Genomic DNA, 25,338 nt, shown 5'->3' on the forward strand with positions numbered 1-25,338 from the left:
AGCCAATGTGGGGTATGGAGAAGTGACAGGTGGTCCCCAAGAGCCTCAAACGCCAACCCCGGATTCTCATAAAACCCCGCATTGTCCGAAGGTGTGGTGCAGCGACGTCACGGCTAAATAGAAAACGGCGGCGAAGTCTGTCCCGTGTTTACGCGCTTGCCCGGGCGGTCTCACAGCGATTTTTCGACTTCCATGGCTTCTCGGATGCCATCAGCGATAGCCGAGATGCGTGTCTGGTCGGGGCGCTTCAGCGGTTTCCGCGGATATCCTCCATAGCCAAAGTAACTCTGGATGGCCTGTTTAGTGCCAGCGATGGCTGCTTTCGTCAGGTACCAGTCGCCGCGCGAAAGAACCTTCTGCAGCTTGATGGCCTCCTCTGTCTTGCCCTCGGCATAGAGGTTCCACACCTTTACACACAGCTTGGGCATCACGTTGGCGCCGCCAGCAATGATCCCACTCCCCCAGAAACCAGGGTCTGCACAGTAAAGTCACACATACCGCCAAAGGCCATGTAACCACTACCTTCCGAGCCGGGCGTTTTGGCGTTGGTAGCCAGAGCCACTCGGGTCAGCTTGCCGGTGTTTCCGCAAGTGAACTTGGTTCCAACAATATTGGGGTGCTTTGCGAGCTTGATGAGCAGATCCGAGTCCATGTCAATACCGGCAACTGCGCCGGGGTAGTTGTAGAGGACCAAGGGCAGTGGACTGCCGTCTGCCACTGCAAGGAAGTATCCTTCAATGGCTTCCTCGTCCATCAGACCGCGGAAATAACTTGGAGGCAACAGCAGCACATAATCAGCGCCAGCCTTCTCTCCCTCTTTGCTCAACTCGATGGTGCCTTTGACGCTGCCTTCTGTGGCACCGAGTATGATGGGCGTGGATGAGAAACCAGCGGCGTCGAGAGCTTCTCGAGTAGCGCGGGTGACTGCCAGCTTTTCCTCCCGCGTACAGTGAGCGGCTTCCCCGTTGGAACCCATTGTAACAAGGCCAGCAAGGCCGTCCTTGGCCAGTCTCTCTGCATGCTTCTTGATGACAGGAATGTCCAACTCTTCGGTTTCTGAGTCGAAAAAGGTCATGGTTGGCGCATAGATGCCACACGGCAGCGGCCGGCGTGCAGTCGTGTGACCATTGCTCACAGCCATGATGTTTCTTAGCCGGGGTTCTGTGAAGAAGGGACAACGAGAAAGGTTCAGATCACTACCACCAGACTTGGTCGGTGAGCTGACGAAGAAAATAAGTCGAAATAGTGTACTAGAGGGCGGAAAGCACAAAGATGGGCAAAGAAATAGGAGACGGCTGATGCGCCACCATCCTACTTATAGTATCTCCAACTAGAGAGCGACTTGCTGAATAAAGCTTGATTCTGATAACCAAATGGCCGATGCCCACCTCGATGGTTTGCAGGGATGGTAAGGGCCAAACAAATGTGCATAGTTAAGGCGATCAAACGGGACTGTGTCATCTGCTCGTAGTGACATTGGTCCGAGGAGGCCACTCAGAAGCGTTTCCGGCCATACGATAGCCAAAAGACCGGACCCAGGCGGAAACAAGTGAAAACCCGGCTACTGCCGTGGTCGTGTGTTGTTCGAGCTAGTGCGCGAAGCGAACAACAATATAGCTTGCACTGGCAGGTTGAACACGTAGAGGAGCAGTCATCGCTTACGTATATGGATATATCCTAAGGCCATTGGCGGGCAGTTAATAACGCATCGTCTCCAGGTGCCCAATCTTGGACTCTGAACGACTCCGGTGCCGGTGAAAGAGAGCCATCTAGATTATGCTCTTTTCAGAATACGTTTTGGGAAGCCACTGGATCCCACGAAGTCTCCTAGAAGGGACTGGAGAGGGTAGGGTAGCGACCAGCAGGTACAAGCCAAATAGGCAAGTGTCCAGCACGCATGATTGGCCAGGAAGTGAGTAAGTGCATTGGTCTCGATGCAGGCGTAGCATGCACAGGGGGTGGTCTGCAGCGAGGAGAAACAGGACACACGAGAGGGAAAGTCGGATTCTCCCCGAGTAGCTTACTTAGTACCATATCTACGGCGATGGGTTGTGCTAGATCATATGTACATAGATGCCGTCCTGGATGCCGGTGTTGGTTGTATCTTTGGAACGAAAGTCTGATTGATTGCTTTGCAACTTCGACCAGGCGGAACCTGGTGCCTGGCCACTGGATCAAGAGTCCTGTGACTTCTGCTGTGCCCCCCCTTCCCCCTCCTCCCCAGATGAAGATGGAGTGCTAGCTAAGAAAGTATGGAGGAGCCAGATGCGGGCAATGGTTGGTTGGTTGTTTTCATGTTCTGGATGTTCTGGATGCGCAAAGTACCTCAGGCATCAGGGCTCTGCTATGTCGAGAATCCAAGTCCAGTCAGCTTGCTATCGTCAATTGGTGGAAAAAACTTGGCTGGGTTGTTCCGCCAGTAAGAGAACCAAACTCGTCTCCAGAACACGCGGGGCAGGGGCAGGCTTGCACGCGGGGGCGGGGGCAATATTCAGACCACTGTCGAATCGTCGCCGCCTAAACACCGCTAGCATATGATGGATCAACTGGGACATTGGGAAAACAGCTCGGCATCGAGGAAGTCGTGAAGTCTGGAAGCGGAGAACAATCAATCGAGGCAAGATGGGTTGTTTCGTTAATACCGCTGCTTGGTAACCGTCATACGTACCATTTCTCGGGACCTCGGGGCCCTGTGTCTAAGCAAGTAGGCCGGCCCCTCACGGTTTTTCCGGAAGTGAGTGTGAGGCAGATAGCGACTGTACTGTATGCAGCCATAACTTAAGCCGTGCAACGGCCAGGAGTTGTTTCGGATGATACGTTCACGAGAACATACAAAGCCGCTCCCAACTCTTCTCGGGATCTGTTGGTGTTTTCTCTGCGCCCTGTCTTTCTTGCACACCATTGACTTCCTGAAGTGGTATCAATCGTAATAGGCTTTGTGGCGAGAAAACGTCTTGTAAGAACATGGCTGCCGAGGCCATAAAATCCGTCGTCTCGACCGGCGCTCCCAAGCCCTTGGACGTGCTTATGGTATGTTATACTTGTTTGCGTCATCATTAATCCAATCCTTTTCTGATCTCTATATTTGTCATACAGGTCGGGACGGGAGAGTATACGACGGGCTTTGTTGGAGGAGGAGCTTCCGGCTCAGACAAGAAAGTCGGTGTCGTAGGCCTCACACTGTTTGATCTTCGTCGAAGAGGCAAGGTTGGCAACTTGGGTATGGTTGGCACCAACGGTACCAAGTTTCCTGCTATCCGTAAGTTGAGAGGCACATACCCAACCTCCAAGCTCTGGACTCACCGTATCTCAGGGCAACATCTCGATACCAACATCAACAAGGTCTACAATAATCTAGACTGCTCCTTTGACTCATATCCAGCCAATGGCGTCAGAGACCCCGATGCCTACAAGACCGCTATAGATGGGTTGAAACGTGGAGACGCGATCACCATCTTCACCCCAGATACCACTCACTTTCCCATTGCTCTCTATGCCATTGAGAGGGGCATCCATGTGATGATCACCAAACCTGCGGTGAAGACGCTGGACCATCATATCCAGCTCATCGAGGCGGCGAAGAAGAACAATGTTTTCGTCTATGTCGAACATCACAAGCGGTACGACCCGGCCTATGCCGATGCTCGGTACAAGGCCCAGAAGCTGGGCGACTTCAACTATTTCTACAGCTACATGTCCCAGCCCAAGTCGCAGTTGGAGACATTCAAGGCGTGGGCGGGTATCGACTCGGATATTTCCTACTATCTCAACAGCCACCATGTTGACATTTGCGATTCCATGGTGACCCAGCTGGGCTTTGTCCCTGTCAAGGTCTCCGCTTCAGCGGCCAAGGGCATCGCCACAAGTCTCGGATGCGATCCTGCGACCGAAGACACGATTACCGTTATGGTGACATGGCAGAAGCAGGACGACCCGAGTAAGATTGCCACGGGGGTCTTCACAGCCTCCTGGACGGCCCCACAAAAGGCAGGCGTCCATAGGTAAGTTGGCATAACTGGTTTCTTGAACGCCCAGAATATGCAGTCTGACTCGTCTGCAGCAACCAATACTTCCACTACATGGCTTCCGGAGGCGAGGTCCGGGTCAACCAAGCCAAGCGCGGCTACGACGTTGCCGACGACTCGGCTGGCCAGCTCCAATGGTTCAACCCCTTCTATATGAAGTACGCGCCGGATGAGGAGGGAAACTTCAACGGACAAACGGGATATGGCTACATCTCCTTCGAGAAATTTGTAGATGCCTGCAACTCGTTGAACTCAGGCGACCTCAAGCTTGAAGAGTTGGATGCCCGACCGCTGCCTACGTTGAAGAACACGATTGCTACTACCGCCATCTTGCATGCTGGGCGGATAGCTATTGACGAGGGTCGTGAAGTAAAGATCGAGATTAACAATGGTGTCTGGAAATTGATCTAGCACGCCGATGTGGGAGCAAGACTGCTTTAAGTGGTGGCGGATGTAGTGGGTAGTACAATATATGTCCTCTGGAGAGTGTACTATGCTCTTCTCGTAAACAGTCTCTAATGCAAAAACCAACAAGACGAGATCCTGTCGAGTACGAGGTAGCAGGCAGCAGGAGCAAGGATACGGCAAACGGGTGGAAGGGGAGAGGGGAAGGCGCCGTAGACGCTAGTGATATCGATATCGATAACAGCACGCATTTGCCCTCCACGCTATCACACCCTGACACCCTGACACCCTGACACCCCCATTTCCCATGAGCAATGGTCCGTGCATTCACCAATCTTTCCACCTTTTCGCTAGGCCACAGAACAATTTCGACTTTTGTGAGACGAAATCGGGAAAAGTAACACCGCCAAAAATTCGAGAATCCTCACACCACTACGATTCGACGATCAACCCAGCCAATACCGCCAACATGCCTCAAGAAATCGCCGATATCAAGCAGGTACGGCCAAAATAATGCGCCGCGCTTTTTGAAACCTCTTTTGCTGACAATTGCTCTCCGCACAGTTCATCGAGATCTGCCGCCGCAAGGATGCCACCTGTATGTCGAACCCGACCCGACAGTGATATGACTGGACTGGGAAAGAAAATGCCGGCAATTCATGGTACTAATCAACGATCAATGTAGCCGCGCGGATAAAGAAGAACAAGAAGGGTGTGCAGACTCAGACCAAGTTCAAGGTCCGCTGCAGCAAGCACCTCTACACCCTTGTTCTCAAGGACACCGACAAGGCCGAGAAGCTCAAGCAGTCCCTTCCTCCCAGTACGATATAGCCCTCGCCCCTACTTCGCCATGGTTAAGGCGCTTCTGTGTAGATATTGGAATGCTAACAACTGCCTTGCAGCTTTGCAAATTAAGGAAGTTGCGAAGAAGAACAAGAAGGGCAAGCACACCGCATAGAGCGACCACGGCATAACGAGGCTCGGGCGAACTGCATAGGATCTGGGGATGCGATACGGTGTTCATTGCTATTTGCGAGGCTACATTTTCATGACGGATCATAGCCCCCGGCAGGGCGGCATGTCCGGTTACAGCAAATCCGGCGTCTAAGGAATACCTGGAAATTGAAGCTTATTCGGCCAGAATGGCTAAATAGCCGACGATTCTTGCAATCAAAAAGAAGAAGAAATTCCTAAACCAATTCGCTCCCTCTTGCGACTTGACGAATGCGATGTGCTACCTGCTGGAGATTGGCACTGGCGTTTGAGCTTTATGGAAGGCGACGAGCAATACTAGTGCGTTGTGTTCCCACCATGTGAATGGTGTCTGCCAAGAGAGAAAGTATACATGCCAGTATGATTTGGAATGTTCCCTCTGGTCTCAGGTAAGAGTCCATACTGTTGCGACAGCGGCATAGCCGTCTTCTTGCAGGCTTTCCGATATTATATGATGATTGCGTTTCACCAAGACGCCGCTTCATTGAATGAAGACGGGATGGTATTGTAATTGGTAGGTAGATGAAGCCAAGCAACAGCTAATAATACAGTAGGACTCAATTGTCTAGTATCGAATCCAACCTTGCTAGGTGAAATGGGTGCTTTGAAAAGGTGGCAGTTTTGGTAGACCTGCATCACGTGTCGATGGTATTAGAAGATTGAAGCACTGGGTGTGTAACCAGTGGACCAAAAGGGGTGAGCGTAGCAGGACTCGAGTCTCGCGTCCTATCAATTAAAGCCCCCCACCGTGAAGCAACCCTGTCGTCACGTCAAGACGCGGGTTGGGAGCTTTCTGACGCGAACCCGTTTGATCTCTTTAACCACCCGCGAGCTACCAACTCCCACTGTCTATCTATCCTACCACCTTCGACTACTTACATTTTTCGCTGCTTCAACCGCTCGTTCCCCAAACAGCCACGCCCGGCCTCAACACCAATGCTGCATTCTGCTACCTAATTATTTGTCACAGCAGTGCCGCTCCTCCCTCACAATGGCCACAGCCAATCTGCCGCAGAAACGTGGTATTGGTGAAGCCTCTCGCGCTCGCCGAAACCCTCCCTTAACGCCGTCGAAAAAGCGCCGACTCGAACCGCTGACATCGTCCCCCGCCTCGCGGCTGAACAGCTCACAGCATGGACCCGGTAGCAAACTTAGTTCAACCCAACCGAAGAGTGCTTTCGAATCCGAAGTCCTCGAGAAGCTCAGCCAGGATATTTCAGATCTGAAGCAGAACAACTCTGAGAAGGATCAGTGCAGGGCTCGGCCTCCCCTCGGGGACTTTAACCCCAGTCGGGATAATCTCATCTTCCAACAGATCGATGCTGAGGAAGGCACGTTGCATGGTGGCAGAGTTACCGTCAAGCTCTTCGGCGTGACAGAAACTGGCCATTCGGTTATGCTCCATGTCACCGACTTCCGCCACTACCTATACGTTGCTGCCCCTGTCTCATTCCGTCCCGATGACTGTGCGGGCTTCAAGGCTTTCCTGGAAACCCAGGTAGCTCAGCATCAGCCAACCATCCACTCTTGTCAGCTGGTTCTGAGGGAGAACATCTACGGCTTCCAGGGCAACACGCAAAGCCCCTATATCAAGATCACCGTCACGGACCCCAAATTCATTGCACGAGTACGAGCCACAATAGAAAGAGGCGATGCCAATTGGAAGGGCTTGTGGAAAGGTGCCGCCGGTGATGGTATCATGACTTTTGATAACCTTCAATATGTCCTTCGTTTCATGGTCGATTGCAAAATGCCCGGCATGTCATGGATCGAATGCCCGGCCAAGAAGTACTCCCTCGTCCCACAACGTGACAGGCAATCCAGTGCCCAAATTGAAGCCGAGATCTCCTACACCAATTTAATAGCACATGACGCCAAAGGAGAGTGGTCTAAGATGGCGCCACTCCGCATTTTGTCGTTTGATATCGAATGTGCCGGGCGCAAGGGTATTTTCCCTGAAGCAAACATGGATCCAGTCATTCAGATCGCCAATGTTGTCACTCGCTACGGAGAAAACAAGCCCTTCATTCGCAACGTATTTTGTCTCGATGAAACCAGTTCTATTGTTGCCACCGAGATTCTCGACTTCGCCAGGGAGCAAGACATGCTGATGGCCTGGAAGAAGTTTCTCGACGAAGTTGACCCCGATCTTATCACTGGCTACAACATCTCCAACTTCGACTTTCCCTATCTATTGGATCGTGCCAAGCATTTGAAGCTCAATGGTTTTGAGTATTGGACTCGTTTGCCCAGTGTCAAATCAGTCGCAAAGGAAACGAACTTCTCTAGCAAGCAAATGGGCAACCGAGACACCAAGACCACGAACACGAACGGACGGCTGCAGTTAGATCTGCTGCAATTGATGCAACGAGAGCACCAACTTCGAAGTTACACTCTGAACTCAGTATGCTCACACTTCCTCGGCGAGCAGAAAGAGGATGTGCATCACACTATGATCACTGAGCTTTTCAATGGTACCCCCGAGTCAAGGCGTCGTTTGGCATTGTACTGTCTGAAGGACGCGTATCTTCCGCAACGACTGATGGATAAGCTCTCCTGTTTGGCCAACTACACCGAAATGGCCCGAGTTACAGGTGTCCCATTCAACCTACTGCTTTCGCGTGGTCAACAGGTCAAGTTCATGAGTCAGCTGTTCCGAAAGGCTTTGGAACAGAAGTTGGTGATTCCTAACCTGAAGTCAGAAGCTTCTGACGAGCAGTACGAAGGCGCGACCGTCATTGAGCCAACCCGTGGCTACTACGATGTGCCCATCGCGACACTTGATTTCGCGTCTCTGTATCCCAGTATCATTCAAGCACACAACCTTTGCTATACGACTCTGCTGAACAAGAACGCCATTGAGAAGTTCAATCTCGTAAAGGATGAGGATTACATTGTGACTCCGCACGGCGACCTGTTTGCAACCACAAAACGAAGAAAGTCACTTCTGGCACAAATCTTCGAAGAACTGCTTTCGGCAAGAAAGCAAGCCAAGAAAGAGCTGGCTATTGAGACTGATCCATTCAAGAAGGCCGTGTTGAACGGTAGACAACTTGCCCTGAAGATCAGCGCAAATTCCGTTTACGGTTTGACTGGTGCAACAACCGGAAAGCTGCCGTGTCTTCCGATTGCTAGCAGTACTACCAGTTATGGTCGGCAAATGATTGAAAAGACCAAAGAAGAAGTGGAAAAGAAGTACTGCATTGCCAATGGCTATTCTCATGATTCTCAAGTCATCTATGGTGACACTGATTCAGTCATGGTCAAGTTTGGTATGAAGGATTTGGCAGAGGCCATGAAGCTTGGAGAAGAAGCTGCCAACTACGTTTCGGCCAAGTTCGTGAAGCCAATCAAGCTGGAGTTCGAGAAGGTCTACTACCCTTACCTACTCATCAACAAGAAGCGATACGCCGGACTCTACTGGACAAAGCCAGAGAAGTTTGACAAAATGGACACCAAAGGTATTGAAACAGTCCGGCGAGACAACTGCCTTCTGGTCCAAACGGTCATTGAGAAGGTCCTCCGTATGATGTTGATTGACGAGGACGTGAAGGGCGCTCAAGAGTAAGTCGCGCGCAACTCGGCGAATCTGATACTTGCTTTGCTAACCTTTTTACAGATATGTCAAAGACACTATCTCTGATCTTTTGCAGAATAAGGTCGATATGTCCAAGCTTGTCATTACCAAGGGTTTGACCAAAGAGAACTACGATGGCAAACAAGCTCACGTTGAATTGGCCGAGCGCATGAAGAAGCGTGATGCAGGGTCTGCCCCCGGGCTTGGTGACAGAGTGGCTTATGTCATGATCAAGGGCGCTGCAGGCTCCAAGAACTGGGAGCGATCAGAAGATCCCATCTTCGTGTTGGAGAACAACGTGCCAATTGACACCCGCTACTACCTCGACAACCAACTGGCTAAGCCCCTGACACGTATCTTCGAGCCTATTTTGGGCGAGACCAAGGCGAAGTCTCTGTTAACTGGTGACCACACGCGTGCTATCTCGGTGGCAGCGCCCACGGTCGGCGGTCTTATGAAATTTGCCAAGAAGACAATGACTTGCATGGCCTGCAAGAAGCCGCTCGTGGGGAAAGAGGAGAGTGCCGGCGCTGTGTGCAAAAGCGACATTTCCCGAGTTGGTGAGCTATACGACAGGACGCTGAACCGGGTCTCGGACCTTGAAGTCCGCTTTGGCAGACTTTGGACTCAATGCCAACGCTGCCAGGGGAGCATGCACAACGAAGTCATCTGCAGTAGCAAGGACTGTCCGATCTTCTATATGCGCATGAAGGCCAAGAAAGATCTTGAAGATGCGGGTAAGGAGCTGAAGAGATTTGATTTTGATCAGGCTGCTATCTGGTAACGATGACGTCCAAGAGTCTCCTATCATTGTTCCTGCTTGGGTGGCCATGATGTATGATGAGCGCTGCATGATGCGGAGTTTTGGGGGTGTGCCAGGCCCAGGGGTCTTATTTCAGATGAATAATGCATCAAGCGTAGATTTGGCATGGTAATGGTCCCGGTACATAGTCACTTGTAGATGTCGAGTATAATATTCAAATCGTTTCAAGGCAATTATCACGCCGTGTCTTCAACCTTTCCAGCTCAAGTCTTGCTACCGACCTTGACAGGGGCTGCATTAGGCAAGGCATACTCCCCCCTTTCGTGTCCCTATGGTGAACTGCAACGCACAGTTGGCCATTCTCATTGAACTTGGTGTTCATGAAGACCTTTATTGGCTACTTTGATTGCTCGTTTGAGCATACCATCTTTATTGTTGCCTTTACGACTCACAGGGGTGGCTTGTAGGGCGAGACCAAAACCAGTATCGCCACGATATATTTCACCACTCTATAACTTGGATCGATCTTATAGTCGAGCTTGTGTAGCAGAATGCATTTGCTGTATTGACAATTAATAAATGTTAGCTATCACTGTGATTCAATATCTAGACTCATTTTATCCCTCTGATATGCCGTTGCAGGTCTATAGAAGTCAGCACAGCAGCCGTTCCTTGTTCAGCCCTGTGAATTTAGTTGTTGTCAGTTCACTGTGAGTCGTCAAGCCGCAGGCAAAAGTCGTCGAGCCGCAGGTCAAACTGCTGTTGACTGACGATAATTTGCTAGTCTAGCTACCCATTGACAAATCGCATCAGTGTCAATATTTATTGTACCTTTACGCCTAGAGGCATCTTCGGTCCACCATATCACCCACCGGAACCACTTCCGGCGTGTCTTTATCGACGTCTATGCCAGATTTACCTCTCTTTTCTACCCCTGAATTATCCAACATTCAGAACCCCCAACTCCCCAAGATCACGTAGCCTGTTTGTTGCAGTCCGTAAAGAAGACTACGACGACGACGCATCCCCCACGCTCGTTCCCTGGACTATTACCCGCCCGCCACGCAAGATGTGTATAAAGAATTACGTTGGCTATGGTTGCGGCCACCGGGATCCCGAGGGGACTGTATTGAAGACGACCTACTGCCGCCAATCGTTCCGCTACGGCCCCGGCACCCCCTGCGATGTTTTCACTTACCGAGTGCACGTACACGTCGACCAGCGCCGCCCCCGAGACAGCGAATTCTGCCCCGCCTGTCGGGTGATCCGCTCCGAGCTTCGGCAAGAGTGGACGCGTGTGTACATGAGATGGAGCCGGGAGGGCCTTGTTTCGATGCAAGACCGGCTCGATACTCATACTCGAATAGAAAATAACTTTCGGTATGTTGAGCTGAAGGCCAAAGAGGCGGTCTTGAGCCAGGGGGGCAACCATCCTATGCAGGGCCTCTACCGTGAGCGTCAGGATGCCATCCTGCGACCTATTGAACAACAGGCCCAGCGCCTCCGGACTGCACACATGGAGTGGAAGGTCAAGACGATGATGGCCAAGCAAGATGGCAAAGTGAGCCGGGTGTTCCTGGACGTCTTGTGTATCAAGCGCAAGGCATACATCAACATCACTCGCCCAGTCCCTCGCAGCGTAGATACGCTTCTAGCAAGACAAGCCGAGCTGCTCGATGAGCTGAAACAGAAGGAAGAGAAGGCCGATGCCGCCAAAGAAGAGAAGAATCTGAGTCCGAATTGAGGATATCAACACATAAACCCCTTCTGGCAGTCTTATAAGTTCGTCGAGTAGCTAAGACGGAAACGATACCGGAACATGGCATGCGTCAGATGACGCAGTCCCGATTGCGAACGGCAAGATACATGGATCCAGTTCCGGCCGTAAGCCGGCGCTCCGCGGAGCATGCACGGTGGGCATAAGTCTCCGGCCACCATGTTGAGTAGGTCATAGATGCGACGATAGTAATCTTGATGGGTTTCCCGGGATGAAGCCCGTGGTTTGGCTATGGTACTTTGTTAGTTGGCAAGGGACGCTCGGTGGCAACCCTGATGATGTCATTCACATGCAAGTTGCCTGTTGCGACCTTTTGTTGCGCTTGAGCATATCCAACAAAATATCAAGCAGTGCCCCTAGTAGTCTTACCTAGCATACCATTTCATCCATATTCTTTAATCTCCCATTTGAAAACGGAATACCTCAAGATGATCTCCCATTCGGTTCAGAAGAGCAACACGGACAACACCAAGGAGGCAGCTGCAGATCGCAGTTCCGTTATGCGCAGCCGCGCGCACGCCTTTTGTCAGTCTCTCATCTCCCCGCCGTCGACCACGAAGCTCCTGTCCGAGTTCTTCATCCCGGATGCTTCCGGAGACGGCGACTCTCGACCCACCATCCACGAGCACGGCCCGGCGTGGGCGTCGAAAACGCTGCCGTTTCTGGGGGAGAGCTTCACGGGCGGCGCGGCCTGTGAGGAGTATTTTACGGTACTCGCTGACACGCTCAAGATGCACATGAGCGCCGCGGACAGCTTTCCGGGACCCGACGGCTTCGTGGTGGACGCGGCGCGGAACCAGGTCTGCGTCGTGGGCAAGGGCCGGTTCGAGAGCGTCAAGACGGGCCGCAGCTGGGACGAGCAGTTCACGTATGTTCTGAGCGGCTGGGACGGGCAAGGATGGAAGATGAGGCGTTGGGACATCTGGGCGGACCCCCTCAGTGCGTGGGCTGCGGTGGCAGAGGAGGATGTGGATGGGTGGAAGAAGGGAGAGCATAGGCAATGATGGCAATGGCAGTGGATACCGCATACACATACATAGACCAATTAATTGCCTGTCGTTTTGGTCGGTGTCGGCGGCTTATTACGCCCGTGACCGCCACGCATGCTGAACCCCACCATGGCGACTGTCTAAGGATGCAGCCGAGATCAAGAATTACGGACGGTGGATTTTCTGGAAGGAAAAAAAAACCGCTTTCGCATTCCCCCAAACCGAAGCAACGCACAGGATGCTGTCGCCGCTGATCCAGTAAGAGGCACGCAGCTGTGCTGTGTGTGGTCTACCATCGTTTTTGTACAGGACGATCGTGAACGAGTCAAGTCAACATGTCTCCCTGGAAAACCAAAGAACCAAACCCCCCCACTAGCCCACCGGCCGGAGCCGGGCCCAGATCCCAGTATATCGATGCCCAGCAGGAAGAGATCGGGGTTCTGAAAGCCATCTACGAAGATGGCGTGGACTTTATCGAACACAAAGCCGCCAATGCTGCTTGGCAACGCTCCGAGCCGTCGTTTGACATTCGCATCAAGGCCCTCTCCAACCAGGACTTTACCGTCACCCTCGGCGTGGTCTTGACGGCAACGTACCCCAAGTCGGCGCCACTGCTGAGTCTCAAGGATGACACCAACTTGGGCGAATCTACCCTTTTCAAGATCCAAAAATTCATTGAGAAGAAGCCCAAGGATCTTGCAGCACAAGGCCAATGCGAGCCTATGATCCACGAGTTGGCACTAGGCATACATGAGTATCTCGAGGATGCCGCCCTGGCCAAGGCGCAGGGCTTGACGCAACCTTCTCTGGAAGAGGAGAGGGCGGCACACGAAGCAGAATTAGCCAGGCAAGCCCAGGAGCAAGAGGAGGAAGATGCCCGCAAGAAGCAAGAGGCCAGCTTGGAAGAGGAACGGGTTATGCAGCAGATGATTGATGAGGAAATGAGGAGAAAGAAGGAAAGCCAAAAGAAGTCACGCCAAAAGAGCCACCCTAAGACGCCCAGTTTCCTGCCGGAGAATTCGCAACAGAGCATGGCTAGCCGAGTCGTCTTTGACGGAACTTGCAAATTGACGGACTCGTCAGGAAACGAGATGCATTTCAACACTGTCGTAGGAAAATACGATGCTCGCCGAGGGATGGTTGCCACAGTTTACACTGTTCGACCGAGCAACCTTGACTGCACACTCCTTGCTTTGAAGGAGGCCGTATTGAAACCAGGAACCGGCGATGTGGTGCAATTCAAGAAGAGGATGTCCTCCTTGGAAAGCAAACTACGGTCCGTCAAGAAGCTATCACATCACAACATTTTGCGGCTCATCGACTTCCGTATTGACCAGGTTTCTGAAGACGGAGACGAAGACGAGCAGGGCCGATCGAATGACCGCATTATCCGCGTTTTGATGCCTCTTGCAGACAGAGGATCTCTCGATGAAGACCTCGAACGCAGAGGACCGCTGCCGCCCGGAACAGTCCGTTCTTGGACGACGGACCTGCTGTCCGCACTGGAGTATCTGCATAGCCAGGGACTGGTTCATGGTGACATACATCCAGCAAATATTTTGCTGTGCAGGGAAGATTCTCGAAATTATGTACCCAAACTTGCTGATGTATCTTACCAACGAGAACTTCATGCTATCTGTAGCAAATCACGTACCAAATCTTCACTAAGCTCGGCTAAATCGGTCTACTGGTCCCCGCCCGAAGTGGCAGGGAGTTCGGCGCCTCTGAGCCACAAAACTGACGTTTGGGACTTTGGTATCGTCTTTCTACAGATGGTATTCGGGTTAGACGTCTTCGAGACGTACGAAGCGCCTGCTATGCTTATGGAAACGCTCTCTTTATCCAACTCTCTGCACGAGTTGGTATCGAAGTTCTTCAAGGCCGATGCATCACGGCGCCCCCGAGCGGCCGATCTAAGGTCGAGTGAGTTCCTGGCCACGGACGCACCTATACTCGTGGAGGAGACCATAGGGTTTCACTCTTCAGGCCAGACGTTGGCTGCGATGCCTCCCGGCTTCTCCAGAAAGCGCCTTGACTCTGTCAGTGCCGCCCCGTCTTTCTCAAGATTTGCCAACGACTTCTCCGATGAAGGGCGTCTGGGGAAAGGTGGATTCGGCGAGGTTGTGAAAGTCCGCAAGAGGATAGATGGGCAACTATACGCAATCAAGAAGATTTCACAGCGTGCGTCACGTACTCTGACCACCACGCTCAAAGAGGTTATGACACTCTCCCGGCTCAGCCACCCGGCGATCGTTCGATATTATGATGCTTGGATTGAAAAGGTTCCAATAGATGCCTACGAAACCGACGGCGACTCGTCGACCGAAGGGCCTCGAACTCAGGACGACGGAACTGCCGAGTCAGATGGCATTGATATCCAGTTTGCCACCAGCACCGGGGGCTTAGATTTTATGTCTTCGACGAACGCGGCAGGTGGTTTCGACTTTGATGAGTCCAATAGTGATTCGGATGACGACGATGACGACGAAACGACAGATGGAGAGGACGACGACGAGGCAGAAGTGTCGGACGACGAGGACTCGGATGAGGTCGATTCCGACTCGGACGATAACGACTCTACCAACGACGACCAAATGCCCGGCTCGTTGAAACGAACACGGAGTCACCAAGCCCCATACAAAAACGTTTTATATATACTTATGGAGTACTGCGAGAAACGAACACTTCGAGATCTAATCTCCCAAGGCCTTTATCAGAACACAAAAGAGGTTTGGCGACTATTTCGTGAGATTGTGGAGGGCATCGTTCATATCCATAGTCTCCACAACCTCGTACATCGAGATTTGAAGCCTGAAAATATCTTCATCAGCCTTGGAGCTGACGGCGTTGCCCACGTCAAAATTGGAGATTTCGGTCTCGCCACGAGTGGTCACATCAATGGCAACAAAGGGCTCATCGGCTCGCAGGATTCCAAGGAGATGAGCAACGTGGGAACAGCCATCTATCTTGCACCAGAGCTCGAACGTAGCAATATCGAGGATTCTCGGAAAATTGATGTAAGCATGCTGTCACGCCTTTCTGTTATAAATACTAACGATCTGCAAAGATGTATGCGTTAGGAATTGTCTTCTTCGAGATGTCCTACAAGCCAATGCTCGGCCACGAGAGGTGGACTGTTTTGAACGATTTGCGTGGACGGTCGCCCAGTCTTCCAGCAGACTTCAAGCCAGGAGACAAGACGCAGACGGAAGTCATCCTCTCTCTTGTCACACACAATCCAAAAGAGAGGCCCACGAGTTCTGAGCTATTACGTAGCGGCAAATTACCCATGGCTGAAGAAAGCGAGACGATACAACGTACCCTGGCAGAGATATCCGACCCGATGTCTCCTCATTATCAGAAAACTGTTTCAACGCTATTCTCGGTCACCACTGAGCAGAGCAAGGACTACACATGGGATATGTCAACACCAAACCCGTCTTCTCTCGAACTCTTGTACCAGGGAGTAGTCAAGGACGAGCTTATATCAATATTCCGCCGCCATGGTGCTCTTGAGGCTTCCAGAAACCCCTTGTACCCTCGATCTTCTCATTACTCCCAGCCAGTAGTCGAGATGCTCGACCGTAGCGGTACGGTATTGCAGATGCCATACGACCTGATGTTGGGGCACGCAAGAACTCTTGCAAAGCACACAGGGTCATCTGTCGTGTCCAAGTCCTTTGCGTTTGACAAGATCTTCCGGGAAAGGGGCGGGGGCGGCCAGCCCTTGATGTACAGCGAAGTATGCTTCGATTTCGTCTCTACAGACACGCTTGACCTTGGCCTCAAGGAGGCACAGGCAATCATGGTGCTGGATGACATCGTCGATGCATTTCCCTCATTGAGCCAAATGTGTTTTCATGTTAGCCACTCCGACCTCTTGCAGCTGATATTCGACTTTTCTGAAGTAGATGCTAGCCTGAGGAAGGTAGCGGCAGAGTCTATGACCAAGCTGAACATCCATTCGTGGACATGGCCGAAGATACGAACCGAACTTCGGGCGTTGGGCTTGTCGGCCACCAGCATTGACGAACTACAGAAATTTGACTTTCGAGGTATGTAAACACCAGAGCCTTGTACTGGAACTTGATTTCTGACCTCGGCGATTAGATACCCCCGTAAAGGCCTTCACGAGGCTCAAATCGTTATTCGACGGAAGCAATATGTTCGACAAGGCTCAGTCGACTATTGCTCACCTGAAGGATGTCATATCCTATGCGAAGCGTCTAGGGGTCCACAACAAGATTTACATCAATCCTCTAAGCAGCTTCCGAGAAGACTTCTTCCAAGGTGGCATCCTTTTTCAGTGCGTTTACGACAAGAAGTTTAGAGACGTCTTTGCAGCAGGTGGACGATATGACAGTCTGATCAGAGAACATCGGCCCAAGCTCGGCAACAAAAACGAGCAACGCCATGCTGTCGGGTTCAGTCTCTCGTGGGAAAAGCTTGCAAGAATACCCAAACCAGCCGGAAGCAGCAAGTCCTTCATGAAGAAGGTAGAGGCAGAGGCACACGGCATATTCAACGCTAAAAGGTGCGAGGCTCTCGTTGCCAGTTTTGATCCCGCCCTCCTACGCAGTGCTGGCGTTGAGTTGGTTGGGACTTTGATTAGAGGCGGCGTCAGTGCTGAGCTGGCGTGTGACTCTCGGTCTCCTGAAGACTTGCAAAACAAATACCGGGACGAGACGTATTCATGGATGATCATCATCAAGCAGGATCTGCTCAAGGTCAAGACTATGGACCGCAAAGACGTTGCGGATGTTGACATGCCTACTTCGCAGCTGATGGGCTGGCTGAGAGGCGAAATGCGTGAACGCGAGCGCAGCCGCGCGATACGCCCAACGAACGTCAGCTCGAACACCGCCATTATTGAAGAAGGATTCCCGGTCAATACAGAGCAGGAAGTGGCGGTTCTGGTGGCCAACACGAAATCGAAGAAATTCAACCGCCTTGCTGTTGTCGAGCAGGCACAAGCCTGCATGGCAAGAATACATTGGAATTGCCTCGAGGGGCCTGTTGTGGCAGTAGAAACATCGGATGCAGTTCTGGAGCTGATCCGGAAGACGTCGTTGTCCGATGCCGATAGCTGGCGCAAAGCCGAGCAGTTGGTCAATATGGCGGAACGCAACTATCTAAGAGAGATACATGATCTCCTCCTAACCTGGAGGAGCGAGTGGCAGGCCAAGAATGGAACCCGTGATGCAGGGGTCTACAACTTCAGGACCACAAAGGCATATACTACGACCTGGGCGCGTAGTCGAGTGGATGTCACGGAACCGAGAGTTTTGGATTATATATCTATACCCAGCGTTGGTTGTGTTATTTTCATGCCCCATTATGCCATTGGTAGCGCTGCTTTTCGTCAGATAGTCGCCGCAAATCATCAAGCGCTTAACTAGCCGTTTACCATCATATTATGCCCGTTGTATTAATTACCCCTGCTCTGTATATGAGCAAGCGTGGATTCTCGCAGAGCGAGCATATCTATCGTCTTCCTCGCCTTCTGCGATTCTGGCCGAGATAAACAACGTTGTTCCTCAGTATACCTAGACGTGCTTGTTCAACTTCGCGAACTGGATCCGGTGGTACGAAGCCAGGTGGCAATGGGTCTATGGGGAGATCGGGTATATCGAAAGATGCCAGGTCGAGGCCATCCGACCCCCTGTTCCAACCGGTTCTCAACCAGCTGCCAAAGGTGGACTCCATAATACTGGCCAGCCCTAACCCATCAGGGTTGTCATCGCCGCCGTCATTATCCCAAGGATCTGCCGCTGGTATCGTCGTTAAGGGCTGAGGATTAGCGGACGCATCGAACATGTAGGTCTGGACGAACCGCGCGATGCCGTCGTTGGTCTCGTTCTCGGGAACCTCTTGGTTTCCGTAGTTCATTTGTGCGGATAAACTGTTGACCGCGGCGACCCGTCTCAGGAGCATCTGCAATGTCCACATGTCCTCAGTGCGTTGGGCCATGAGGGTGGCTACGAGGGCTTTGAGGCCAAACGTGACGTGCGGGGCGCCCCAGAAGTCGACGTGGACGTGAGTCTCGATTGCCTTACTCTGGCGGATGGGTACTCTGCTGGACATCAGAGGCAGCAGGCCGTCCTCCTCCTGGTCGGCCGCTTCGCTGGAGGGCATTGCGATGGTTTGTATCATCTAAATGTGACTTGGCTTAGCGCGTGGTAAAGGCGTGTGAGTGTTACTGTGCCTGAGGGTCGCGAGAAGGGAGGGAAGTGTAGTGGGCAACCTGGTTCGCTTTGCTTACTCTGCCAATGGCTAATTGGTTCTCCCTGTATCCTCTGCCTTGTTCTGGCTTGTCCTCACTGTCTCCAAAGCTACACATCTTGAGCACTGGCACGAGGTCGTGGTCGGTGTCGCCGGGTTGGAGCGACCCAATGAGCAAATGTGATAAGTCGAGGGATCCATGGGCAAGAGGCCCTGGATTACTTCCTTGGACTACGGACTCACGTCCCCTCGGAGCTACGTTGTAGTGGGCCAAGCCGGCGCAGGCGCGCAATACTAATGGTATCGTCATTCATTGTCAGCCAGGGGCTCGTTTGGCTTCCAGTTCACAGTAGCAGAAGTAACCCGTGCTCGAAATGGATGCCAACTTACGGCATAATAGAATCCGCCAGAGAAGCCGGTTGGGGGTTCACGCCGGCCGCCTTCATCCTCTTTCGGAATTCGTTGAGGTCGCCCATCTCCATGTACTCGAGAATCAACGTCGGCCGCGATGGCAGCGCCCCTGGCGGCCGAGGCGAATCCTCGACTTCCATCGGTACTGGCGGGATGTCTTCGTTTTCGGCGGATCCAGGACTGTCTTCGGCCTCGGTGTTTTCAAGTACTTCCCAGTTATCCTCTGATATCCCTAAGTCGTCGTCTTCTTCTTCTACTACTTGTCCTAGCCCGGCACTCTCTGCCCTCTCGTCCTCGTCGCCGAGGCTGACCACGTTGACCACATGTTCCAGCTCGCCCAGAAGGGCTAGACAACCTATCTCGTCCCAGAGTCTTGCAGGATCCTCCCCGTGCTTGACGACGATGCGCCGCTTCTCGACAGCATCGTTCGCCGCGCCGCCACCACCCTCGACATCGAGTTCGGCGAACAAGTTGGCGCCCCCTGCACTGCGGTTGGGCCGTACGCCGCGCATGGTCTTGAGCCAACGGAAGTGGTGCCGTTGTGCGAAGTAGTCGCGGACCTCACGGAACGTTTCCGACATACGGACCTGGTATTGGAAGTTGGCCGAGCTGCGCATGCGCCTGAAGCGGTTGACGAGAGCATTGCGCTGCAACCTCCGCCGCAGCCGCTGGTCGCGCTCGAACTGCACCAGGCGCTCCACTGCCGCCTCGCGCGCGGCGTCAACCTGCTCCTCCACCGCCTCTTGGTCTATCACGGGCAGGGGCAGGTATTCCGCGAACATGGCATCCTCATGGTAGTCAAAGTCTGGTTCGGACTCGACCCCGGGATCGTTCTCGGCCATTGTCGAGTGGCGATGAATGCCTGCCTTAAGCGGCGCGGTGCATGCGACGAAGAAACGACTTACAAGACCGGTATCTCACATCAACAAGTAAGAGGGAGACTGTTCACTGGTAATTTGTATCTCGTGCAATTCATGTGGAAGAGGTGTATATGATGCACATGTTGTCCTCACCACCCATGTGGCAGATGATGACATGGCCTAGACAAGGAAGCAGAGACTTGTGCAGCTGCTTTCGGATTCTTTGTTCCGAGCGATGAGCCTGGAAAACAGAGTTGGCCATGGCGACGAGCCTCTCGATGAACACAAAGCATTGGCATTGGCATTGGCATTGGCGGCTTTATGTTGTTGTGGTGGTGAAGCTGGCTAGATCAGTCTATTTTTAGGGGGTGTGTGCCTGTAAAAGACGTAAAGACGTTAAATAAAACAGCACTGACGGCGCTGAGGTCACTTTAATTGAACGCTGAATGACCGCGTTTGTCCCACCAGACCCGCGACAAGACCAGACCAACTTGGATGCATGATTCCTCACGAATTGCAATTCTGCACTTCCGGACCAGAGTCCCAGGCTTCACGCGCCCGGCATTTGCGACTTACCCCAAGGACCTATTTATCTGGCTCAAAGCCCAAACTCCTGCGCCAATGCTGGGCTGGGCCATCAAGAGGGGCTATCAGACGGCGACGGGCGCGTCTGACGCCCCCAGACAGCCAGAAGATGCCGGTGGTGAGTGCCGACAACGCGCCTGGCCATGGTGTTTTGTTTTTGTTTCGGATGGGCCTGCTGACCAACAAACCATGTGTAGACACCACACAGATCGATGTCCCTGACACGCCTGCGCCCGTCTTTGCCGCCCGCGCTGTGCGGCATGCCATCTTTGGCACCCCAGCGCCTGCCACAAATACCATCACACGGCCGCCGCGTCTACTTTCGGACAACGGTCCGAGATCACCCCCGAAATCACCCCCGAAGCCCACCGGCATTCTCATGACACCAGGGACCGCTACGTCACGCCGGAAGCGAGTCTCGTTTGGCCACGAGGTCCAGAAGAAACAGAACGATGCTCTCGCCCAGTCACCCACAAAGCCCGCGCAACCTGCAAAACCCACAGCACCCACAAGAGACGAAGACATGTCCGACGAGGACTGGGAGGACGAGGACCCTGCAGATGTCACAATCGATCTAAACGAGCCCAAATCCCAATCGGGGCGGTATTGGAAGACGCAGTTCAACAAGTACCACGACGATGCGCGGGAGGAGATGTCAAAACTGGTCAAACACAAGCACCTCTCGCGCATGTACGCCCAGCAAAAGGACGTCGAGAACACAGAGCTACAGGAACGGGTCAAAGAGCTGGAGCGGCAGGTCCGGCTAAAGGACGAAGAGATCAAACAGGCGCAGACAAGGCCGTCACTGACGAGGTCCGCCAGCGCCAGCGCCAGCGCCAGCGCCAATAGCAGAGAGCGCCTGGACTCGGAGGGTCGGGCCGCGGAAAGGGCGCGGCAGACGGCTGAGAGGGAAGTGGCGCGGCTCACGAGGGAGGTCACGACGCTGAAGAAGGAGAACGCGGACCTCCGCAAAGAGAATGAGATCATCAAGGCAAACGCATCGGACTCGACACGTGCGTGTAGGACAACGTCTGCCATGACGAGCGAGCGCGCCGCGGCGGCAAAAGCAAGAGTTGCCCAGAAGCGGCGGGAAAGGGCGGCACTCCGGGGGGCTTGAGAAGGCTTGGCTGCTAATGTTCGTAACGAGACCACGAAAGTCATAGACGGCCAGGCACTCTACTACGGAGGACTTGTCGCCAACTGTGCCAGAGAACTGCTTGAATAAAAACAATGTAAGTGTATTGACTAAACGTATGCGAGAGTTCAGTCCGTATGATATGGTGAAATGCAATCATGGAGAGATGCATGCTTATCAGGAAGCTAGCCAGCAATTGAATGGGGGCATGGAAGTATATAAGATGCAATTCCCTGTAGGAATCCCCTCCTGCTCCAACTCCGATAACGAACAAGTCGCCTCTGCTACCATGAAGCTGCAGCCATGAGCCCTCAAATCCGAGACGAGGGCGCCGATGAAGACGCAGCTAGAGTTGAGGCCGAGATCGCGGATCTAGAAGCCCGTCTTCAATCCGCCAAGGAACGTAAAGAGCGCTTATCACGTTCGTCGCCATCCGCGGCATCAAACAGCAGCAACAGCAACAACAACGACAACGACACCCTTGCCAGATCCCCATCACCCCCGACCTCATCTCATCATTTCCTCCTCCTGCTCTCCGACTCGGCCCTCCCGCTAGGCTCTTTCGCCTTCAGCTCGGGCTTGGAATCCTACCTGGCCCACCAACGCTCTTCCGTTCGCAAGACAGGCCAACAGTCACGGCCGTCTTTTACGGCCGACTTCCTCCCCCCTATCCCTCTCCTCCTACGCCTCCACCACGCTGCCCTTTGTCCTCGCCGCCCACCGGGACCCCACAGCTGTGGCGGACCTGGATGATCAGCTCGACGCGGCCGTCATTTGCACCGTGGGTCGTCGGGCCAGCATTGCCCAAGGACGGGCTTTGCTGGGCATCTGGGACCGCAGCTTTGTTTCCTCCTCCGCCGCTCCATCGTCTTCTCCCGCCTCTTCTGCGTCATCCACTACGGCAGCCGCGGCGGAGGTGCTCAAGCCGTTCAGCGCGCTGCTGCGTTCCGCTGGCTCTTCTTCGTCTCCCTCGTCATCCGCTTCTTCTGCTTCAGCGACAGCGACAGCGACAGCGACAGGATCCGATCCTCAACTTCCGCCCCCCGTGTCCGCGCACCTCGGCCCCCTCTTCGGCGCCGTGTGCGCCCTTTTTGGGACTGACTCTGCCGCAGACGGCGTACGTGTTTCTGCTGAGCCACGTCAAGGCCCTCGTGTCGGCCGCCGTGCGCGCAAGCCTCTTCGGCCCCTACCAAGCGCAGCGGGTGCTGGCTTCCCCCGAGACGCAGGCGCTCATCACGGCCTTTGTGGCCCGCGAGTGGGTCACGCCGCCCGAGGACGCGGGGCAGAGCGTCCCCGTCATGGATCTCTGGATCGGGCGGCATGAGATGCTGTATTCACGCATCTTCAACAGCTAAAAAAAGGGTTGTTATGGTAATTGCATATGTGGCGACTGTGTCGTGGACTATCTTAAGGGTTGAGTACGGGGCAATATGGGTGTCGTTCACCACAGCAGTGGTAGGTATCGGCATGCTATATTGAAATAAGTCTCCTATTTATTTCGCTACCTATCTACCTTGTCATATATAGGCGTCGGATATAGCGTATAAACCAGGGGCCTACGAATGAAAGGGTGGGAATTGACGAGGAACTTGCACTATGTAGGATACTTGTATTTAGATGCGCATTTCATATCAGAAGGTTAGGTCCTTCGTAAAGGGCTGCTTGAACGAGCCGAAAGAAACAATTATGATACGACTTTCTCGCCGCTTGGATATGTAGACTTGAAGATGCATATGCTTGTCTTAAGCATGCCGTTTTGTTCAGTATAATACAACAGCGCCTCGCTACTCGTCATCTTCGTCGTCGTCGCTTCCGTATGCTACCAGTGGACCACCAGCTGATGCCTTCGGTGTTGCCTTCGGTACCTCTGCGACCTTGGCGCTCTGTAATGCGGCCAACGTACTACTGGAGAAAATTCCGTCTTCCTCCTCCGGCCTCGCAGGGGGTGCAGGCAATGCGGCCATGGCTCCGCCATCACCATAACCCCCGTTCTGTTGTTGACCGTCGCCCATGTCGAGCATAAGCCGCTGTTGTTCGTCTTCTAATTCAAAACCTCGCCTCCCTATCGGATTCACCGCCTGCACGCCTCTGGCGAAATGTATGTCGTCAGGGGCCTCGTACCCTTCTAACCCGTACGAGCTCTCGATCTTCCTTCGCTTGCGCGCCTCCGGGTCGCGTCCTTCGAGCTCGGCGACAAACTCGGCAGGGAGCGCGCGCCGGATAGCCTCGGCGGCCTGCTCCTCGGTGCGCCGCGCCTCACGCGCCTGCGCCATGGGGTTCGGGTCGGCCGTGGCCCAGCGGACGTTGAGGACCTCGTTGTGGTCGAGGGACTGGTGGGCCATAGCCTCCTTGGCAAATTGGGCGTTGGCTTCGTTGACGTAAGTGACAAAGGCCACGCCTCGGGTGTTCAACTTGGAAAGTCGGTCAGCATTTACACGGATATAACCGTATATGGCAAGGAATCGGAAATGGCGCAAAAGACTTACGACTCGAAGCCGCTCGATAGGACCCCATTCAGCTGCGTGGCGAGCAACGATCTCCTCGATATCGTCAGAAACAAAAATCCTACCCAAGTAGATAGTGCGGTTCTGGCGCATAAAGCTTCCTACGCCACCCATATCGTCCCGATAGTCCGAGAACTTGTCTCTTCCGAAGCAGTCCACATTCGGGTTGAATATACTACCCATGGTCAGTCGTCGTCTCTAGTTTCTCTTCTTCTTTTTCTCCAACTTACTCGTGAACCCCCCGGGAGTCGGTGGAGATATTCGCAGTCCTGTCCTTTGGGACAGATGCCTCTACAGAACCATAAACAAAAATGTGAGCCCGGGTGCTTGTCGGCCTGGGTGTAGCCGCTGTCGCGGGCGATGTTGCAGCGCCCCTTGGCGGGCGTCTTGGACAGGTACTTGTCCTCGCGGTCGCCGCCGGACCACTTGTTGTACCAGATATTGAAGATTGTGCCCGTCTGGGGCGGCGGCTCGGACGTGATGAAGTCTGGATCGACTTGGGCGCGCGCTGGCCGCTTCTTGCGGACGATTTTTTTCATTTTCTTGGGCGCGGGCGCGGCCACCTCGGTTGACTGCGCGACAAGCGCTTGCGTGTCGTCTTCGGCCATGGTAGAGCTATCGATCTTGGGTCGCACCCTCTCGCAATGTGTCGATTCGGATTCGGCAGGCGGCGATGATGTGATTGGTATGGTGTTGGTCGACGATGCACAAGAGTGAAGGCTGAGGCTGATGGAAGATAGAAAGGCTGCGATGCACTTTTGGATGGTCCGTGTGGATCAGACAGCCTAAAGTTGGGGGGCGCCCTGGTGGCTTGGATTTCCACTATCAATTACCGCCGCGACTTTTGGCTTCAGTGACTGCTATAGAGACCCGAACATGGAAGCGCTCTCGCTCACCATGACATCAGCCGCACTTTCTCGAGAGGCCATGATGTCAAGTCAATCAATCCAAGGGCTGGCATTTGCGCGTCGAGACATGTATCGATAAGGACAAGCATAGAATCGGGTGTCGGTACATCTTGCAGCGGCTCTGATTACCCCAGCTTTGGACCCCGGCCTTGGGCAGTCTAGCGCTGTTGAAATGCTGTGAAAA

The 25,338-nt window shown here is 53.4% G+C and overlaps 12 protein-coding genes across 12 annotated transcripts; 8 read left to right on the forward strand and 4 right to left on the reverse strand.

The window, feature by feature from the left end:
- Nucleotides 1-170: 170 nt before the first annotated feature.
- PG998_007640 (L-threo-3-deoxy-hexylosonate aldolase) lies at nucleotides 171-1,141 on the reverse strand (the record flags this gene model as incomplete). Its single annotated transcript, XM_066874456.1, has 2 exons — nucleotides 171-475; nucleotides 499-1,141. The coding sequence occupies 2 exons, from the start codon at nucleotides 1,139-1,141 to the stop codon at nucleotides 171-173; spliced, it is 948 nt and encodes a 315-aa protein (XP_066730401.1).
- Nucleotides 1,142-2,964: 1,823 nt separating this feature from the next.
- Nucleotides 2,965-4,436, forward strand: PG998_007641 (d-galacturonic acid reductase; the record flags this gene model as incomplete). The annotated part of the gene is made up of 4 exons (XM_066874457.1): nucleotides 2,965-3,030; nucleotides 3,097-3,259; nucleotides 3,314-4,001; nucleotides 4,061-4,436. The coding sequence occupies 4 exons, from the start codon at nucleotides 2,965-2,967 to the stop codon at nucleotides 4,434-4,436; spliced, it is 1,293 nt and encodes a 430-aa protein (XP_066730402.1).
- Nucleotides 4,437-4,899: 463 nt separating this feature from the next.
- On the forward strand, nucleotides 4,900-5,388 carry PG998_007642 (60S ribosomal protein eL38; the record flags this gene model as incomplete). The annotated part of the gene is made up of 4 exons (XM_066874458.1): nucleotides 4,900-4,929; nucleotides 4,995-5,028; nucleotides 5,116-5,250; nucleotides 5,333-5,388. 4 exons carry the CDS (start codon nucleotides 4,900-4,902, stop codon nucleotides 5,386-5,388), a joined length of 255 nt encoding a protein of 84 aa, XP_066730403.1.
- Nucleotides 5,389-6,414: 1,026 nt separating this feature from the next.
- On the forward strand, nucleotides 6,415-9,784 carry PG998_007643 (DNA polymerase family B; the record flags this gene model as incomplete). Its single annotated transcript, XM_066874459.1, has 2 exons — nucleotides 6,415-8,987; nucleotides 9,043-9,784. The coding sequence occupies 2 exons, from the start codon at nucleotides 6,415-6,417 to the stop codon at nucleotides 9,782-9,784; spliced, it is 3,315 nt and encodes a 1,104-aa protein (XP_066730404.1).
- Nucleotides 9,785-10,832: 1,048 nt separating this feature from the next.
- Nucleotides 10,833-11,507, forward strand: PG998_007644 (uncharacterized protein; the record flags this gene model as incomplete). Its single annotated transcript, XM_066874460.1, has 1 exon — nucleotides 10,833-11,507. The coding sequence occupies one exon, from the start codon at nucleotides 10,833-10,835 to the stop codon at nucleotides 11,505-11,507; it is 675 nt and encodes a 224-aa protein (XP_066730405.1).
- Nucleotides 11,508-11,968: 461 nt separating this feature from the next.
- On the forward strand, nucleotides 11,969-12,544 carry PG998_007645 (uncharacterized protein; the record flags this gene model as incomplete). Its single annotated transcript, XM_066874461.1, has 1 exon — nucleotides 11,969-12,544. The coding sequence occupies one exon, from the start codon at nucleotides 11,969-11,971 to the stop codon at nucleotides 12,542-12,544; it is 576 nt and encodes a 191-aa protein (XP_066730406.1).
- A 320-nt stretch (nucleotides 12,545-12,864) lies between these two features.
- Nucleotides 12,865-17,928, forward strand: PG998_007646 (uncharacterized protein; the record flags this gene model as incomplete). The annotated part of the gene is made up of 3 exons (XM_066874462.1): nucleotides 12,865-15,546; nucleotides 15,597-16,584; nucleotides 16,640-17,928. The coding sequence occupies 3 exons, from the start codon at nucleotides 12,865-12,867 to the stop codon at nucleotides 17,926-17,928; spliced, it is 4,959 nt and encodes a 1,652-aa protein (XP_066730407.1).
- Nucleotides 17,929-18,013: 85 nt separating this feature from the next.
- PG998_007647 (uncharacterized protein) lies at nucleotides 18,014-18,664 on the reverse strand (the record flags this gene model as incomplete). Its single annotated transcript, XM_066874463.1, has 1 exon — nucleotides 18,014-18,664. One exon carries the CDS (start codon nucleotides 18,662-18,664, stop codon nucleotides 18,014-18,016), a length of 651 nt encoding a protein of 216 aa, XP_066730408.1.
- Nucleotides 18,665-19,137: 473 nt separating this feature from the next.
- Nucleotides 19,138-20,004, reverse strand: PG998_007648 (uncharacterized protein; the record flags this gene model as incomplete). Its single annotated transcript, XM_066874464.1, has 1 exon — nucleotides 19,138-20,004. The coding sequence occupies one exon, from the start codon at nucleotides 20,002-20,004 to the stop codon at nucleotides 19,138-19,140; it is 867 nt and encodes a 288-aa protein (XP_066730409.1).
- A 769-nt stretch (nucleotides 20,005-20,773) lies between these two features.
- PG998_007649 (spindle pole body formation-associated protein-domain-containing protein) lies at nucleotides 20,774-21,724 on the forward strand (the record flags this gene model as incomplete). Its single annotated transcript, XM_066874465.1, has 1 exon — nucleotides 20,774-21,724. The coding sequence occupies one exon, from the start codon at nucleotides 20,774-20,776 to the stop codon at nucleotides 21,722-21,724; it is 951 nt and encodes a 316-aa protein (XP_066730410.1).
- Nucleotides 21,725-22,045: 321 nt separating this feature from the next.
- On the forward strand, nucleotides 22,046-23,097 carry PG998_007650 (urease accessory protein; the record flags this gene model as incomplete). The annotated part of the gene is made up of 3 exons (XM_066874466.1): nucleotides 22,046-22,145; nucleotides 22,315-22,787; nucleotides 22,855-23,097. The coding sequence occupies 3 exons, from the start codon at nucleotides 22,046-22,048 to the stop codon at nucleotides 23,095-23,097; spliced, it is 816 nt and encodes a 271-aa protein (XP_066730411.1).
- A 429-nt stretch (nucleotides 23,098-23,526) lies between these two features.
- PG998_007651 (pre-mRNA-splicing factor CWC2) lies at nucleotides 23,527-25,175 on the reverse strand (the record flags this gene model as incomplete). The annotated part of the gene is made up of 3 exons (XM_066874467.1): nucleotides 23,527-24,421; nucleotides 24,547-25,001; nucleotides 25,143-25,175. 3 exons carry the CDS (start codon nucleotides 25,173-25,175, stop codon nucleotides 23,527-23,529), a joined length of 1,383 nt encoding a protein of 460 aa, XP_066730412.1.
- Between the last annotated feature and the right edge of the window lie 163 nt (nucleotides 25,176-25,338).

The sequence above is a fragment of the Apiospora kogelbergensis genome (genome assembly GCF_038363985.1).
Source record: "Apiospora kogelbergensis strain CBS 113332 chromosome Unknown utg000005l_segment0_segment0, whole genome shotgun sequence".
NCBI classification, from domain to species: Eukaryota; Fungi; Ascomycota; class Sordariomycetes; order Amphisphaeriales; family Apiosporaceae; genus Apiospora; species Apiospora kogelbergensis.